This window comes from Nilaparvata lugens, chromosome 13 (assembly GCF_014356525.2).
Source record: "Nilaparvata lugens isolate BPH chromosome 13, ASM1435652v1, whole genome shotgun sequence".
Lineage (NCBI taxonomy): Eukaryota > Metazoa > Arthropoda > Insecta > Hemiptera > Delphacidae > Nilaparvata > Nilaparvata lugens.
In genome coordinates, this window is record NC_052516.1 from 30,763,343 (window position 1) to 30,781,780 (window position 18,438).

The 18,438-nt window shown below is 34.3% G+C and overlaps 2 protein-coding genes across 3 annotated transcripts in view; one reads left to right on the forward strand and one right to left on the reverse strand.

Moving 5' to 3' along the window:
• Window positions 1–724: 724 nt before the first annotated feature.
• Window positions 725–14,465, reverse strand: LOC111049531. 2 transcript variants are annotated; one of them, XM_022335622.2, is made up of 5 exons: window positions 13,431–14,465; window positions 12,325–12,469; window positions 11,479–11,541; window positions 9,234–9,379; window positions 725–936 (listed from the first exon to the last, which is right to left on the reverse strand). In XM_022335622.2, exons 1-5 carry the CDS (start codon window positions 13,431–13,433, stop codon window positions 928–930), a joined length of 366 nt encoding a protein of 121 aa, XP_022191314.2. In that variant the 5' UTR covers window positions 13,434–14,465; the 3' UTR covers window positions 725–927. The 2 variants fall into 2 exon arrangements, with proteins under 2 accessions (XP_022191314.2, XP_039296239.1); XM_039440305.1 differs by lacking the exon at window positions 11,479–11,541 and having other exon boundaries at window positions 13,431–13,590.
• The window catches only part of LOC111049538, a 54,178-nt gene continuing 49,420 nt past the window's right edge, over window positions 13,681–18,438 (forward strand). The window contains exon 1 of the mRNA XM_022335631.2: window positions 13,681–13,853. The gene's annotated coding sequence lies outside the window, so the exon portion shown is untranslated. The remainder of the gene's footprint in view (window positions 13,854–18,438) is intronic.

Consider the following 18,438-nt stretch of genomic DNA (forward strand, 5'->3'; position numbering starts at 1 on the left):
ACTAGGTCTCATCCCTGGGAAGAAGACTCGCTGAAGGACATGAATAATAATTATTCATCCTTGGAAAAACAGATGATAATTTCGTTGTCTGTCGATAACACAAGATGCATGTGCCTGTGTGGGAGAGACAGAATTATGCTCAGCTGTGTAATCAATCAGCTTATCTCACAAGAAATATTATCTATAAATTTCAATCGACTTGATCAATATAATCTGATTTGTTGACATGACATGATATATATCATTCTAGATTGGAGTATATAATAATTTTCAAAGTTAATCATCATTTTACAGTTCCAAGTGCTTAGTGAGTGTTATTTTGTTATTCAATTTGGTTTGTAAATAATCTAAATTAGAACTTTTCTGTTTTCAAATGTTTGGACTAAAAATTTGACCTGAATTCAAGTGTATGGAACATAACCTACTTTTTGGACTATTCATAGTGTATAAATCAAAATTCGGGGAAGAAACAGTTTTGGGCTGTGCCTGTTAGTCCTTCCCCAATCATTTTGAAGAATTGTGTTCTGTTTATCAATAAATAAATAACGAGCGAAGCTCGGTGCCCCGATATTATAATTGAATGTTGCTGGTTCAAAGATTTCAATACAATAGTAAGTTATTGAGTGAGTTATCCAACCCAGAGGGACACTTGTATTATTGTAAATTAATTGTGCAGAAGGGGCTAGTTAGGCAACCCGCTACACAAATAATATCATACAACCCCATATTTTTATAGTTTAATTAAATTTTCATGCTAACAAAAAAGTGTATTCAACTAATGCTTTTATAGTTCTAACAGTAAATTACTATCGAGGTAATATTCGACCACTTCTCATCAAACTCATTTTTGTGAAACTGTTGAAAACTCTTGAGATAAGACTTGTCTGGCTTTCCATATCTCTTCATTCAAAATACTCAGTTCAAATTTCAGTATTCCTGAAACATACATTAGAAAGTGTCACACTGATACAGAGAATATACAGATAAATTGAACTACAGTCTGAATTAAATCGAATGATTAAATATAATTCTACTACTAGACATGTAACATACTATTTAAATTACTACTTGAATAAAATGGAATGATTAAATTTAATTTCACTGCTATACAGGTGACAAGCTACCTACTTAATAAAGCTAATGATGTTTCAGTCACGTTGAAAAACTAAACCCAGTCAGGCCGCTTCAGTTTCAGACTTTTTTCGTGAGTAAATCATTTTTAAAATTCTCTCCAAGGTATAATCTGGATCCAATTTTACCGATTTTAATCTTTGAATATAATTCTACATACTTGAATCTAGATTCTACATTCCACGCCTTATTATCTAATAAAGGTTTGTATTATTAAAATAGAATGGCTTAATTCTCAAATCGCATCTGATTTGTGAAAATTTATTGAATTAACTTAGAATGTTATTTTGTTAGGTAATGCATTATTCAAGAGTACAAGATTAAATTAGATTTGATCAAATTATGATATCGATAAAATATACATGATGTCTGATAAGTCACTCCCTATTTGTTTCAGTTTGAAAATGCTTTTTCTCTTGACTGTAAAAGAACGAGCAAAAATAGTAGCTCGTTATGAGGTCTGTGGATTTGTGGTGCGAGTACAAAGATTGTGGCCCCCTCTCGTTTAGCCCCCCAACACCTTTGTACTCGCACCACAGATCCCCAGAACTCAAAAATATCTGCTATCTCAGCTCGTTATTCCACAGTCAAGAGAAGGGACATTTTCAAACTGAAACAAATGAAAATTGGTGTTAAACACAACCTCAAGGAGTGCTCTATCTAACAAAATGTAGTTCTAACAAAATTGTTTCATGAATGAAGAAATTATAGCTGTAAAAAAAAGGAGTGACTTATCAGACACTATATATAAAGGGTGTCCCACCAAGGTTGTAACAGCCGTTAATCATAGATTCTACTCGACATTTCTGACAAAAACTGTTTATTAAACATTTTCTCTATCGACCATAGTTTTCGAGATTTATAGATTTTTTGATATTTTCAGAATACCTATGCCTACTTCTGGTCATTAAATACTCAATAACTCGAAAACTACTGGTCGAATTTCGATTTCAAGGGTATATAACAAGAATTATGTAATTTTATTTGTTGTAAGATATTTTTTAGTTTTTCATTAGGGCTTAAACTTGAAAAAATGCTATTCTTCAAATTCAAAGTGAAATTTCAAACCGTTTTTTCTCGGTTTTTCTCCGGGTGATTATAGTGGTTTCGAATGAGCAAAAATTCGGAGAAGTAAGTTCCATGATAACGTGTTCAAAACTGCTAATATCTGGAATGAACACCTTCAAAATGAGGGAATTCACAAACAGCAAGCATCAAGTGGCTATCCTAAGGGTAAAATCACCTGATTCCTCTCTGACAATATTCACAAGAGTTTTAATCAATATTTTAACATTCTACAATGATATGACTTTTTTCAATAACTTGCATTATTTCCCTAAGGGTGAAATCACCTGATTATTGCATTATTTTCTGAATCATATAGCCCAAATCATATAAAAATTTTAACATTCACTTTTACAAGATCCTACAAAATTTATTCATAGAATAATAATTCAAAGTAGATGAATGACATAATTGAAAAAAAAACTGATGGCAATCATTCAGATGATAATCAAGTTACATGTCACGCTCACTGCTTACAGGAATTCAAAATAGCCTCCATTTCTCTTTGTGCAACTTCTTCTGTCGTTCATCAAGCTTCGAGTTGCCTGTCTCACTCCGTTGGGCCGTCTCTTGATTACTTTAAACGTCAATCGAATTCTGAGAATCAGTTCCTCCCTGATCTCTACAGGTTCTCTCTAAACTTTATACTTTTCACAACCCCCCAAAAGTAGAAGTCTATTGGAGTAAGATCAGGTGAGAGTGGTGGCCAACTTACGGGTCCACCTCAGCCAATCCACTGCCCAGCATAATTGCTATCAAGCCACCCACGGACGTTTCTAGCATAATGAGGGAGGCAGCCATCCAACTGGAGCCACATATTCTGCCTCAAATTGAGAGGCACGTTTTCCATCAGTTCGTAAAGCTCATTGGCCAGAAAGTCCATAAAAAATTCACCATTTATTCTTGCAGGGAAAATTAAAGGTCAATGTATGTGGAAAAGTTATTGTGGAAATTTACAGCACCAGTTCTTGTGAACGTATTGATCTGTGATCTCAGGGCCGCCCCGAGGTTAATAGGCGCCCGGGGCGAGATTTTGATATGCGCCCCCCTCCCAACAGTATAGCGTGGTAAGGTAGTATTTAAAAGTAAAGCCACATTGCTCTTCCAGGAGGAGAACTTCCATTGTGGGCTGCATCCTTTCCTTGATAATCAAGCTACGGTATAGATTTTGTAAGCAGTGTTTAGCAAGCTGATCCCTCTATAGTTGTCACAGGAACATCTAAGTCCAGTGAATATAGACATAAAAAAGTGGGTGTGCTTGCAACTGTAGTTCTGATTTTTTAATATATTATTTGGATACATGAAAGAAGTACAGAACCTATTTCTTTATGCAAAATTTTCTTGTGCTAGATACAGAGTGGCTCAAAAACCTCGTATTTTCTGTTCATTTTCCAATTTTCAGCTATTTCTGCCAAATCCAGTAATCGGACGGAAAAATTTGCTTCCGCCTTTGTTTTAGATTATAAAATTCTGAATAAAATGAGATCATTCGGAGCTCTCTATCTCCAATAAGTACTGAGTTATAATTTTGTTTAAATGATAAAAAAAAAAATATTTTTTAAAAATAAATTTCACAGAAATTGAACTTTACCTTTCCACAGTAAGAACATAACCTATTTTCTTGGCCATGTTATTATTATCAAATTTTGGGAACAGAACAGTTTTGGGCTATGCCTGTTGTTCTTTCCTGATCATATTCATATGATTTGTAGTATTGTATTAACAATAAATGAATTTAGAGAAAAAAAATCAATTCTGATGAATTTTAATTTTTGATCAACAATATCTTCCGATTGTTACCATTTGATTAGCTGTATAATTCAGAGTCCCTCTGGGCGTATTTTTGTGCTCTACAATCTAAGATCAGGTAGAGCGCTCTATCTCATATAGATTTCCAGCTACACCTGACAACAATGCTCCTTGTATTGTGAAAAACACCTAATTTTCAGCTTCAATCATCATCATCAATCATCATCAACGTCCTCACATTGATTTTTTGCACAATGACATAAGTTCATGAGATTATGTTCTATGAGAATCACCCATTAGATGCACTTCATTTCAGTATTTCCTAGTGGACATTAGGACACCTCAAGGATCAAAAATTCCAACACTTAAAACTTTTGACGCAATGCTAGGATCTCATCGTACTAAACTTCATTCTTCTCGGCTTGTCAAGGCAGTCCAAAATCATACATCATAAATTAAATTCGGTCAAAAGTAGAAAATTTATTGTCCAAAGTATTTAAGCCTTTATTCCAATACACGAAAAATGGCCAATTTCTAGTAGTTGGTGATGATGGTTGAAGCTGAAAATTAGGTGTTTTTCACAATATAAGGAGCATTGTTGTCAGGTATACCTGGAAATCTAGATGAGATAGAGCGCTCTACCTGATCTTAGATTGTAGAGCACAAAAATACTCCCAGAGGGACTTTTAATTATACAACTAACCAAATGGTAACGGTCGGAAGATATTATTGATCAAAAACTAAAATTCATCAAAATTGATTTTTTCTTTTAATTTTACTCATTTTTGAAAAATTATAACTCAGTACTTATTGGAGATAGTGAGTTCCGAATGATCTCATTATATTCAGAATTATATAATCTGAAACAAAGACGGGAGCAAATTTTTCTGTCCGATTACTGGATTTGGCAGAAATAGCTGAATACTGGAAATTGAACTGAAAATGCGAGGTTTTTGGGCCACTCTGTATCTAGCACAAGGTAATTTTGCATGAAGAATTTGACTCTGGACTTCTCTCATGTATCCAAATATAATATTAAAAATCAGAACCAATAATATATATAATTGCAAGCACCAATGTATGTGGTGGCTGGACTATATCTCCATTCTTGAAAAGAGATTTGACTGTAGCCACTTTCCAAACTTCTGGGATCCTCAATTGTCTCCAGCACATATTTATCAAATGAAGAAAGAAGTTTGAAAAAAAGTCCCCCCATGCTTGAACAGCTCCATATTCGAACCATCCGGCCCAGCTTGTCTTATCTTATACTCTTTTCTAACCTTGTATTCTGCAGGCTAAAACCTGTTTAATTTTAAATTTCCGTTGATATAACTGAATTGGAGAATTTTCAATTTATTTTGAATTGAAAATTTTTAATTAATTTTAAATTGAAAAAGTTTCAATTTATTTTTAATTGAAAATTTTTCAATTTAGGAATATCAACGAAAATTTAAAATTAAATAGGTTTTAGCCTGCAGAATACAAGGTTAGAAAAGAGTATAAAATGAGAAGTTTTATCATCCAGCTTGGAACAATAGAGCGACCAATGACGACTTGCATTGCAGGAGCAGTAGTGGGTGCGAAAATGATCACTCAATGACTGGAAAAATATAGTCTACGCCTATGCTATGCTTAAAGTGACTGTATTTACCAAAGTTTAGTCAGTGAACGTCAAGTTTTTATTGTTTATGCCACAATTCACACTACACATATAAGTAATGAGTTATACATAGAGATGGATTGATAAGAGAATGGTTCAAGACTTTAAACGTAAAGATGAAATAAAGGTACTTGAACCGATAATGTCGGAGCGGTAATCATTATACGACCGCGGCGCCCCCCCCCAGTCAAAGCGCCTGGGGCGACCGCCCCGGTCGCCCTGCCCTTTGGGCGGCCCTGTGTGATCTGTCCATAAAATGTTTGAAATACAATCTTGTGCTAATATCCAACGGCAAAGCTGCATCCTTGAAACAGTATCAAGTTCATTCAACTCTTTAACTACATGAAAGTAGTAGTTACAAGTAGTACATTTCATTCCCCAACTACATGGGGTATCATGAAATGGTCGAAAGTTATTGTTCTTCAATATTCTTTGAACTATCATTCTTGGAACATCCAATATCCCAGCGGTCCGCCGGATGCTGGATCGAGGATTCTGCTCGAAATACTTTAGAATAAGATTCTAAAAAGCATCAGAAATTAAGACGGGCCTCTCGTACCTTGAAACTGATCCTAGACCCTTACCATCTTGACATCTGTCAATCTTGAAAACGTTTTATGAGATGGGTGTTTTCGATCAGGAAATGTCTCATGTATACTCTCTCTGCCTCTCTTGAATTGCATCCAATAACATGTTCATCTCCATACACCAATAACATGTTCGAGTACTCAATCAAGGTTAATTTCATGATAATGAACGCGAACACTTCTTCACTTGCCAAAGTTGATAAATATAATGCCAATTAACTGGAAAGCACACTGAAAACTGTACTGAAAATAGGCTGAAACATACACTTATTGTTATCTTATTCAGGATTTATGATACAGGAAATAATGCAAGTTATTGAAAAAATCTGGTGTGGCGCACTCACACAACTTTCCTTGCCGTTATGAAAATAGATCACCTGACGCTAGTGTTCCCGCGCATCTAAAGTCTACTATTCAAAGATTTAAGCCAGCTGGTGACAGGACAATAACGCTGCAGACACACGAAGTCTGCCATCTCTTCATAGTGAATGATTCAATAGAATCAACAGTTAACAACAGTTTGCAATTGGATAATCACATTTTCTCGAATTTCAAACTTATTTTCAATTTTAGGTGAAAATGTTACTGGACATTAATTGTAGAAATTTTAAGGCTCAATCTTTTCCACTTAGAATTCTTTGTTTAAATTGTATCTGAAGCCTGATAATTGAAAATCTAAAATCAAACTTTGCATAGATGGTGCAGTGCTCCTGAAATTTTTACAGATATCGGACTTGTGGCAGTTGATAGAGCTTATTGATGACTATTTCAGGTATAACTTTAATCAAAATCGTTGGAGCTGTTTTCGAGAAAATCGCGAAAAACCCAGTTTTTGACAACATTTTCGCCATTTTAGCCGCCATCTTGAATCGCATTTAATCGAAATTGTTCGTGTCGGATCCTTATATTGTAAGGACCTTACGTTCCAAATTTCAAGTCATTCCGTTTATTGGGAGATGAGATATCGTGTACACAGACGCACATACACTCATACACACACACACACACACCACACACACACACACAACACACACACACACACACACACACACACACACACACACACACACATACAGACCAATACCCAAAAACCACTTTTTTGGACTCAGGGGACCTTGAAACGTATAGAAATATAGAAATTGGGGTACCTTAATTTTTTTCGGAAAGCAATACTTTCCTTACCTATGGTAATAGGGCAAGGAAAGTAAAAAGTCATATCATTGTAGAATGTTAAAATATTGATTAAAACTTGTGAATATTGTCAGAGAGAAATCAGGTGATTTTAGCCTTAGGATCACCACTTGATGCTTGCTGTTTGTGAATTCCCTCACGTTGGAGGTATTCATTTCAGATATTAGCAGTTTTGAACACTTCATCATGGAACTTACTTTTTTGAATTCATACTCATTCGGAAGCTTATGAAATGGAGAAGTTTTTGAAATATTGAAACCACTATAATCACCCGGAGAAAAAATCTGGTGTGGTACACTCACACAACTTTCCTTGCTCATTGAACTGTAAGCCCCATTCTCAATCGAGAATAATTTAGGGGAATAACATAATGACGATTGGCGGCAACATATTTGAAACTACGATCAGACTTCTATATATGTGTATATAATTATTGTTTTCAGAGTACGTTTTCCTTTGTGTAAATTGTGAAATTCGATGATTTTTTTCAAAAGTCGTCAAAACAGCTGTTCTACAGATGAAATATCTCGACTATGTGTTCTTTTTATGAACTGCTTTACCTACCTCATGCACGAGAACGAGGTTACAAAGTCCATTTTTCAAGGATGGGGTGGCCCCCCCATTAGTTTCCAAGAAAGGAGACTTATGCCAGTTGATGAAGCTGATAAATAACTATACAGGGTATGAATTTGAAAAAAATCGGTCAAGTCATTTTTGAGAAAATCGTGAAAAACATGGTTTTTTAGTAATTATCCGCCATTTTTCTCAAGAATATTACGGAGCTCCTGCAATTTTCCCAGGAATGAGTTTCATGTCAGTTGATAGAGCTTATAAATAGCTATCCATGGTATAAATTTGAAGAAAATCGTTGGAGCCGTTTTCGAGAAATAGTGAATAACATGGTTTTTTAGTGATTATCCGCCATTTTTCTCAAGAATATTAAGGAGCTCCTGCAATTTCCCCAGAAATGAGACTCATGCCAGTTGATAGGGCTAATAAATAGCTATCCATAATATGAATTTGAAGAAAATCGTTGAAGCCGTTTTTGAGAAAATCGTGAAAAACATGGTTTTTCAGTAATTATCCGCCATTTTTTCCGCCATTTTGAATTCAATTTCATTGAATTTCTTAGTGTCGGATCCTCATGGTATAAGGACCTTAAGTTTGAAATTTCAAGTCAATCGGTTGATTGGGAATGGAGTTATCGTGTTCACAGACATACACACATACACACACACACACACACAACACACACACACACACACACACACACACACACACACACAGACCAACACCCAAAAATCATGTTTTTGGACTCAGGGGACCTTAAAACGTATAGAAAACTTGAAATTAGGGTACCTTAATTTTTTTTGGAAAGCAATACTTTCCTTACATATGGTAATAGGGCAAGGAAAGTAAAAACGGTTTGAAATTTCACTTTGAATTTGAAGAATAGCATTTTTCAAGTTTAAGCCCTAATAAAAAACTGAAAAATAGCTTATAACAAATAAAATTACATAATTCTCGTTTGAAATGTTTTTCTCTTTCCAAAAATATCCTTGAAATCAAAATTCGACCAGTAGTTTTCGAGTTATTGAGTATTTAATGTCCAGAAGTAGGCATATTCTGAAAATATAAAAAAATCTTTATATCTAATTTTTCATTTTTTGTCAGAAATGTCGAGTTGAATCTATGTTCAACGGCTGTTTCAACCTTGGTGGGACACCGTGTATACTAATAATGATATTATATAATAATGAATAATCTGTTCTCAAAGTTTTCATAAGTGAAAGTTTTCCCAATCAACTAGTTTTTCCAATTTGTGAAAACTAGTGAAGCCTTTCACTCACCAGACATCTTGGTTGATGGTTAATGACCACACAACGGCCAGTGGGTGATTCTTCGTTTTGGCAATCAAGTCTGTAACACGGATCTTCGCAAATATTACCCCAGCACCATTCCTGATCACTTTGGCACTCCCGATCGCTTTGGCATTCTGCAATTAGAATAATAACTGATAAAAAATTTGACAGTCGTACCGAATACCATTCATTTATTCATACAATCACGTACAGCCTTCACTCGCTGTAGGCTTCACAATAATAACTTTTGTTCATTTCATATAATTGGAATTGAAATGATCTTTTCCTACAGTTACCTTGAGAAGTGGCCATTGCTGCACTGATTACAGAACGCAAAGAATCACTTTTCCGCTCTAGTGCGGGAAAAATTTTTCCTGCACTCCAGATTTGCAACATGGCACCGCAAAATACTTAGTAGGTTATATGGAGCAACAGTGCAGCAAAATCAAAATGAAGTTGGTAACAGTGACTGGGCTGCTATAGTGAACAGAGGTGCAACGAAGCACAACGAGCACATTATTAAGTAGATATTATAACCAAGGACAACGAGGACTTTAGGATTTTAGGATTAAGGTTTTTATCAATAATAAAATTACACAGAAAAACATTTGATGGATTTCAGGCAATTTTACCCATAATTACCCACTTCTCATATTCAATGGTAACTGTAGGAAAAATTTAATGTGAAATACGTGCGCAAAGTTCCTCTGCTGCACTCAACAAACCATTCCGCCCTCGCCTACGGCTCGTGCGTAAACGTTTCTTTCGGTGCAGCAAACTGTTACTTTGCGCACTAGTTGCACAAATAACTATTTTCTACAACTGTGCGTGAAGAAAGAATTTACACATTCAATTCTCCTCGTAAAACAGCTTATTTCTGAGGAGAATCTACTTTTTCGCTCGCTAACCATCCGCCCATGCGCAGAAGAGTTTCTTTACGCTTCCAAAAAGTCAGATTTTAACCTAAAAAGTCGGTAATTGTAACTCCGTCGATATGAGTAATTTAACAGGTTTGGGCAGTTGTAGAAAAAATTTTGTATGTAATTCGCGCGTAATGCTTCTTTATTGCTCTTGCAAAATTGTCACGCTCCACTTCGCGTCGCGTGATAACTGTTTTGCGCGAGCGATAAAGTCGCGCATTACACTCTTAATACATAAATAGCTATTATTATTATTATTCATAGAATGTAAAAACAATATACAATATACATATACAAAAATTAAAGAAGGTTCCTCACATGGGCAAAGCCTGTGTGCGAAGAACGAGTTCTCTACAATCCCATATACTTGAACAATTATAGATATGACAATAATAAAACACAATTGAAGAACAAAACAATTTCAACCAATAGACTAATAAGCACTAAACCATAACATATTACCAAAACAAAAGAAACAGAGCAATAATAATATTATTAGTTACAAGATATATTACTTACAGACGTAAAATGATAATCTATATATATAAAAGCGAGATGGCACTCACTCACTAACTGACTGACTCACTCACTCACTCTCTCGCAGAACTAAAAATCTACCGGACCAAAAACGTTCAAATTTGGTAGGTATGTTCAGTTGGCCCTTTAGAGGCGCACTAAGAAATCAATACGAGCTCTCTGTATCAAATCATCCAAAATCACAAGTTAAATCTAGTCAACATTGCACAATTCATGGCAGTCAATGGAAGTTGAGAGAGTATTATTATTATTTGGAAACAGTGTTATCGAACGGTAACGTTTTCTGGCTCTCATGTTATTCAGGGTTGTCCGCCTGCAATATTATAATTTGTGGCATTACTTCAAAGTGTTTACAAGTCGACTGAAAACTTTGGTTGGATCAGAATAGAGAGTCAGGGATGAGAACCACAATATCCTAGTTGACATGTCGCAGCGATCAATTGATATTAAATAATACTAAGTGACCTGGCTGCTTCAGGTATGGTGTCAGAGCTTACAGGTCGCACCTGTTTGACTGACAGCGATCAATGAGGAATCTCTAGCACCGATTTAAAAAATGTAGACTATGTATTCGTGAAGGATGAAGCGATCTAACTACTTCCGTTTCCGGAAAATGATGAATGCCGCTATTGTTTCTCGAATGGCAAGTTTTGAAGTTTTAATAGTATTTTAGTAACATTTGGGGAGGTTCATTCTCTCCCCACCTACATGATTTTTCCTAAATTCCTGTTTTTTGGGTGACTTTGTATTCCGAATCGATGAGAATAGATGTTTACCTTGTCTCTTATGTCTGTGACCTTCATTTGCCAAACTTTTCAGGATTCCCAGTGGATGTGAATCTACAAAACAATGGAATTATTATTATTATTACTTTCTGATTAACCCAGATACAAAATTCTAATATACTGTAATGTATATTTGGAATATAAATTTTTGTGATAATTATGAAAAGTATTTACAAAGCCATTTAGACTATTTCTATCGAAATTAGGGGGGGAGGGGGAGGGGAAGCAGTTTTGGGTTTATCCTGATGATTCTCTCCCAATCATGAATCTAATGTTGTGATTGTAAAATGAATTCAATAAATGGAATAAAAAAATAGAAAAATCACGCTAAAGGCTTTTGACAGAAATATACTTTAGACTGTTCTGCCTCGTCTTGATACCCAATATACCTTTCCATAAGAGAAATAGAGCAGGCTATCCATTGTCTGAGTTGTAAAAATATTGTATTTATAATTTCACATAATGTTGAGTACTTCAACTTCATAATATTATGATAAAGTTTGATTTCGCCTGCAATTTCCAAAATTCCATCTACCAAGAGATGAGAACGTGGAAAGTAAACTACTGTTTAATCAGACAATTGAATTTTATCATCAAATAATCATAATTTCTATTATTTGTTAAAATAAATTTCAAATTTCAATTTATTGTAGAATACTTGAGTGGCTGCAATGCAGATACATGCATATATACATTTGTATTGAATAATTCAGTTGTATCCGTTCAGACAATCATGTCTCCCATAAAATATATTATGATACTGGACACATATTATACTTACATACACATAGTATGAAATAATAAATGTATCTTTACAAGACCTCTCGAAGTACTTACTGTGTGATTTCTCGAAATTTTCACTTGAAGTTTCAACTGTTGAGTCAGAACTATCTGGAGATGGCAAGGCGTGTAATTCGGCTGCAAGTATTACTAACATGATAAACACGAATAATCGTTGGTATATTCTTGGAGTTAACTCGATCTGTAATGAGATGAACGGTTGATTTGTTATCTAAATCTGTCGAGACTCGAATTTTTTAAATCTTACTTGGAGAGAGAAATCGTGGTTATAAATTGTTCTTGATTGACCATTAAGAATAAATAATGAAATCAACAAAAGTTGTGTTTATGGACTGGATCTCTATTGATTTGAATCCTATGAAAAGTGAGAATTCATAATGTCAAAGTAGGTTTTAATAATCATATCAATTGGATGTAATCTTTGGAGCGTATTCATTATTATTTTGTTTCAGTTCTAGCAATTCTAGACATTAAGACACTCTCAGAAACACTATAAGTCGAAATTCAAATACCAATGAAAAACGTATTGTCATAACAAGTGTTATCTCATAATTTTACACGTTTTTCTGCAATACAGAGTGAGTTATCCACTGTAACAAAAATGTTCACTCTTCTCTCAGAATGAGAGAAGTCAAATATTCTCAAATGCTTATATCTCGGAAACGGGAGCGAATTTCACCAATCTAATGACATATATTCATGTAATGTATTATCATTGAACGACTTTAGAATGATTGTTTCATCCTATAATTTGCTAACTCTAATCATTTTACAAATTCGTTTCTTGGCCTAAAATGAAGATCTTTCAGAGATGATTGATATTTGGTGTATGAATAGAGTTGATCTGACAAGTGTTGGGCCATCATATCAAAAAATGAATTGTGTAGTAAGTTATAAGTAGATTGATTATCATTGTATAGTACTATGAAATACCAAAATTCTCTCTAGATATTCGTGTTTTGTTTGTTGATGCTTCTTTATTGTATTGTTGTTGTTGGTTATATGTTCGATGAATTGCCAAATGTTTGTAATAAAATGTACATGCAAAGTATAATTATTTAAAATTCTTGGCTGGCTTTCAATATTAAAAAATTCTTATCAAGCGTATTCCTCAAATTTAAATATTCAAATTTTTATCATACCATTTCACCTGGCAGAAATCGGAAAATCTGTTTTTAAGATGGCAACAATGTTCTACCGTAGATATCTTTCAGTATTATGAGCTTGAGACGAATTAAAAACTGGAAAAGGTAATTGGCTTAAACTCCTCTATCACCCGCAGTTCACAGTTCATAAATTTCTAAATCAAAAGTATATTGGATTTTGAGTGATGAACTCATTCAAGGAGAACAATATCAAACTATCATCTTCTATCTCTGATAAAACAGTCTCTGATAGAGCTATCTCTGAAATTTCATTACACTAGTAGTTCTGTGAACAGTAAACCTCACGCAGTATTCTCATCCACAAGTACCTGATTGAAACTATAGACCTTATGGAAATACAGCAATAGACTGGCTTCTCCACACATCTGTGTAATCACTTGTCAGCTGAATAATTCTATGGTCTGTTTTTCACTCTAATATTGGCGTATGAAGGAGGCTCCTTTTTCCTTTTATATCATCCTTGAAATGCAAAATTTCCAAAAACCTTGTAGAGACTTCGACGCGCAATTAAAAAAAGAAAATAACTGTCAAATTTCAAAATCACAGATTGATCTGGAATTTGATCAAGTCACATATTTTGTATTTTCAAATTCTATCAACTGTATCTGCAATTTTCTTTAGTCAATCCTGGATACAATATTCCATTTATCAAGAGTACATTAAGATTGAAACCCATATACATATTGAACTACACTATTTTTTAGAATTCTGTTCTAAGCAGAGAGAAGCCTCTACTTGATGAACTTGATGGAACATGCTTGATGAACATGTGTGCGTGTGTGTGCATGACAAACATGCATGTACATTGGACACACATGTTCATAATGCATGTGCTGTTAGTGGCCAGCCTAAGATTCAAGTCGAAACTTTTGAATTTATCTGTTTCTTTAAATTATCACGCTACGCTACGCTGAAATACATCATCGGAAAACGTAGCCGTCCTATCTCCCAACAAGCTACAGTACGCTGATCTGAACTGGATGTGTACGCTGTTGTAGCTTTCAATGTTGTGAGAGGACGGCTACGTCTTTCAAGATTCTGATGAACAGTATTGGGAGTGGCTATGCTTTATGACTGCTCAAGGTCTACTGCTCACACATCTAATAGTAAAAGTTGATACAAAATTATGTAGCCTAATTTTTGAAATAAGGATCCAATTATTTTCAATTCAAAACTCCTATAGAATTTTCCAATTTATAAACTCTACCAACTATCATTTTTCAGAAGCATTTAATGACATTCGTGAAGCTTATAACTGAGTTTGAATTGCAGGTCGTATAGCATCTGTCAACATTTTCTGGCATTCAAATTGATTAATTCTATTCCAAGACAATTGAAAACTTGTCGTAGTCAACAGCTGAATAACTACTCAATCAACACGTTTGTGCTTCGTATCTCTTGCATTAAAAACGTTATTGTTTTCTTCAGAGCTAGAACTCATCCAATGTTTTGTGGTTGGAAATTGTTGAATTGTTCATCACATTTTTCTCTGGAAATAAAATCACTGGTTCACAATCTTCCAGCAATTACTGTTGAGAAGTTTTATGAGATTGACTTTCCAGGAGATATTTATCTTCTTTCAAATTTTGTATCGTATCAAATAAAATATCATATCCTATAATTAATCATGAAATATATTCTTTAATGTAATACAATATAGTATTATTGACCCTTTGGATTGGAGAACTCGCTCATGAACTGTTATAATGATCTTAGAAATCCGCCACTTGTAATTATACAGAGTTGGTGACGATTATGTAGACAGCTGAATATTTCTTTCACAATGATAGTTTGATAGTAGGTTTCATGAGCATCCTATTCAAATTTCTATTTCCTATTTCCTATTCAAATATTAAGTTTCTTTCGCTTCGCAACTCTTGTCCACCATCTTAGATCCATCATATGAATCTAACTTAACCCTTCTACTACCAATGTTTTTCACATACACAAAATACCAAGTGGGGTAAGTGGGTTACCCCAACAAGATTTCTGTTTTATATAATTATTCTATATTTTTTCCATCAATTCATCAATCAAATGCATTACAAAATCCATTAGAATGATTGAAAATAAGTTTCTTCTGTTGATAAATAGGTTTTCAATTAAAAACTGACAGGCCAACAAAATTGAGCATTCTATTATATTGTTGTAGAGGAAATGTTGTCAAATAATTAAATTATGGTTATAGCGATGAAGCAATTTTTTCCAATTTAGATTTTAAGTGATCATTATGAATCAGGTTTGGCAATAAAATGGAAATTGAACATTGAATTGATATCTTATGTATTCTTATAATGGATGAGATATACCAGAAAATTGCATGACATGGAATACCAAGTGGGGTAATAGAGTTACCCCCAGGATATATCTGCTAATAATTCCAAAAAAGAGGAATGACATGATTCTAAGAGATAAAATAACTAAAGTGATGTGTTTTTAACAAGTACTCAACGTTACAATGAAATACATCAACATTATCTAAAAAAAAAAAAAATGTCGGTTGGGGTAATGCAATTACCCCGCTTGGTAGTAGAAGGGTTAATTTCGAATCTTAACTTAGCTTGATTTTTTCAAATGCGAACGTGGTCATTTGATACATATTTCGATACAGAATTTTAAGAGAAAATTAATGGCGAAATTACAATATGGCACTACGGGCATCAAACAATTTGTCCGTTGTCAGTGAGTTAGAACAATGATAGACAAATCAGAAGAAAAAGAGCTTTTCATAGACAACTTAACAAAATAAAACTAGAAAAGCTAGGTCACATCCCAATCATTACAAAATATAAGTGAAAAGAATGAAGCTGTGCACTCCATAGCTATTTGCATGATATATACACATCTCAAGAGCTCAACACAAATGAAATGGATTACGGAATAATAACAATAGAGAGGAAGCCGAAGACCGTTACCGTCCTGTTACAGTTATTTCGTAAGTCTAACGGAATCAAAATCATCCATTGTCCTAATGTCGTTACAAGAATACAATTTGTTTGACAACGTCAAGTACAATTACAATATTATAGATAATTATAAGATCAATATAAAACATAGGAATTACTATAGTAACTGAATTAAAAACAATAATTTTTTCTGTACGTCCATAGAACTGTTATGACAGTAAACTTGAGGATTCAACCTTTTTACAGGAAAAGCTGTGTAAACTACGCTTTTCTAAAAACTCGGCCTCCAAAAAATGCATGGTTGCCTGTAAAGTCGGTGTACGGGCGAAAGTTTTACGTGACAATTGAAACTCATAACCTTTGATTTTTCAAAATTTACTTTAAGGCCTATTTGTTTTGTTTCTTCCATCATCTCATTTAACATATCCTTAACTTCACTTGCACTTCTTCCTATAAGAACAATATCATCGGCAAATTTCAAGCAGTTCAACCTCTCCCCATTGATATCTATGCCTCTATCTTGCCAGTCTAAATTTTTGAAGGTTGTTTCTAAAACGGCATTAAATATTTTTGCAGATGGAACATCACCTTGTCTTAATCCTCTTTTCACACGTATCTCTTTACTCTCTCCTCTTACTGAACATTCTAATTTCATATTCTCATATATATATTTAAAAATTTGTAAATATTCATCTTCAACACCAAGTCCAGCTAACGTATTCATAATAGCGTTGGTTGTTACACTATCGAATGCTTTTTCAAAGTCGATGAATAGTAGGACCATTTGGAAATTGTATTCTCTCGCCTTTCGTATCAATTCCAGCAGTACTAAGATATTGTCTAGTGTAGAGAAATTTTTCTTGAATCCGGTCTGATCGTTCTGTGTTGCGGCATCTAAATTTCTTCCTATTCTGTATGTTATTATTGCAATGAAGACTTTGTAAATTGTACAGAGGAGACTTATTGGGCGATAGTTCTTTACTTCTTTTCTGTCTCCCTTTTTATACAGTAGTATTAGGTTAGCCTTCAACCATAAATCAGGAACTTTTCTATTTTTTAGACATATATTAAACAACTTGACTAGTATACTGGTTACAGCTCTTCCTCCCGCTTTTATTTCTTCATTTGTAACTCTGTCCGGTCCTCCCGCTTTTCCTTCTTTTAATTTGCTTATTACTCTCTCCACTTCACTTTCCAGGATTGGAAGGCTATTTTCTACTTGACCTGCATCCAGCTGTTCCTCTCTCCTTCCACTGCACTCTGCTGATGTGTCTGTTTCAGGCCCCTGTATACTATATAATTTTTCATAGAAGTTACAGATTGTCCTGAGAATACCTTCCACTTCTCTCTCTTCCTCGCCAGTCTCATTTTTCATCGAGATCATTATATTGGTGCCTAGCTGTTGTCTTCTCAATGTTTGTTTAATACTTCCTCTTGATTTAATTGTGTCTTCTAATTCTTCAGTTTTCTTGAGCGCTGTCCATTCTTTCCATTTTCGCCTTATTAATTTAGAAATTTCAGTGAATTCAATTCTATCCCTATCAGACGTTTTCAGTCTTCTCCTTTTTGCCAAAAGTCTGATTATCTCTCTTGGAGTTGAACGTCTTCTGTTTCCTTCTCTGTCGTTCAAGGTATCACTTGTACTTTTAATAATAGCAGATAGTTTACTTGATATGTCTTCCATATCGGAGCATTCAGTATTCATTCCATGAGCTAGGTTTTCTTCCAATTTCTCTTCAAATGATTTCATTTTTAGTGCTTCTGAACTCAGTCTCGTGCGGACTTTTTTGTTGAATCTTCTTCTCTCTTCTATTTTTATAATCATCTTAATTGGTCTATGGTCACTTCCTATGTTAACATCATTCTCTACGTCCACATCTTGTACAATGAGTTTTTTGTCTGTTATGAAGAAGTCAATCTCATTTTTTGTTTCTCCATCCGGACTCATCCAAGTCCACTTTCTTGTTTCATTTTTCTGGAAGAAGGAGTTCATCAAATACATATTTTTCCCTTCAAAAAATTCAACAAGCCTATCTCCTCTTTCATTTCTTTCACCAAATCCGTAGTTTCCAACACAT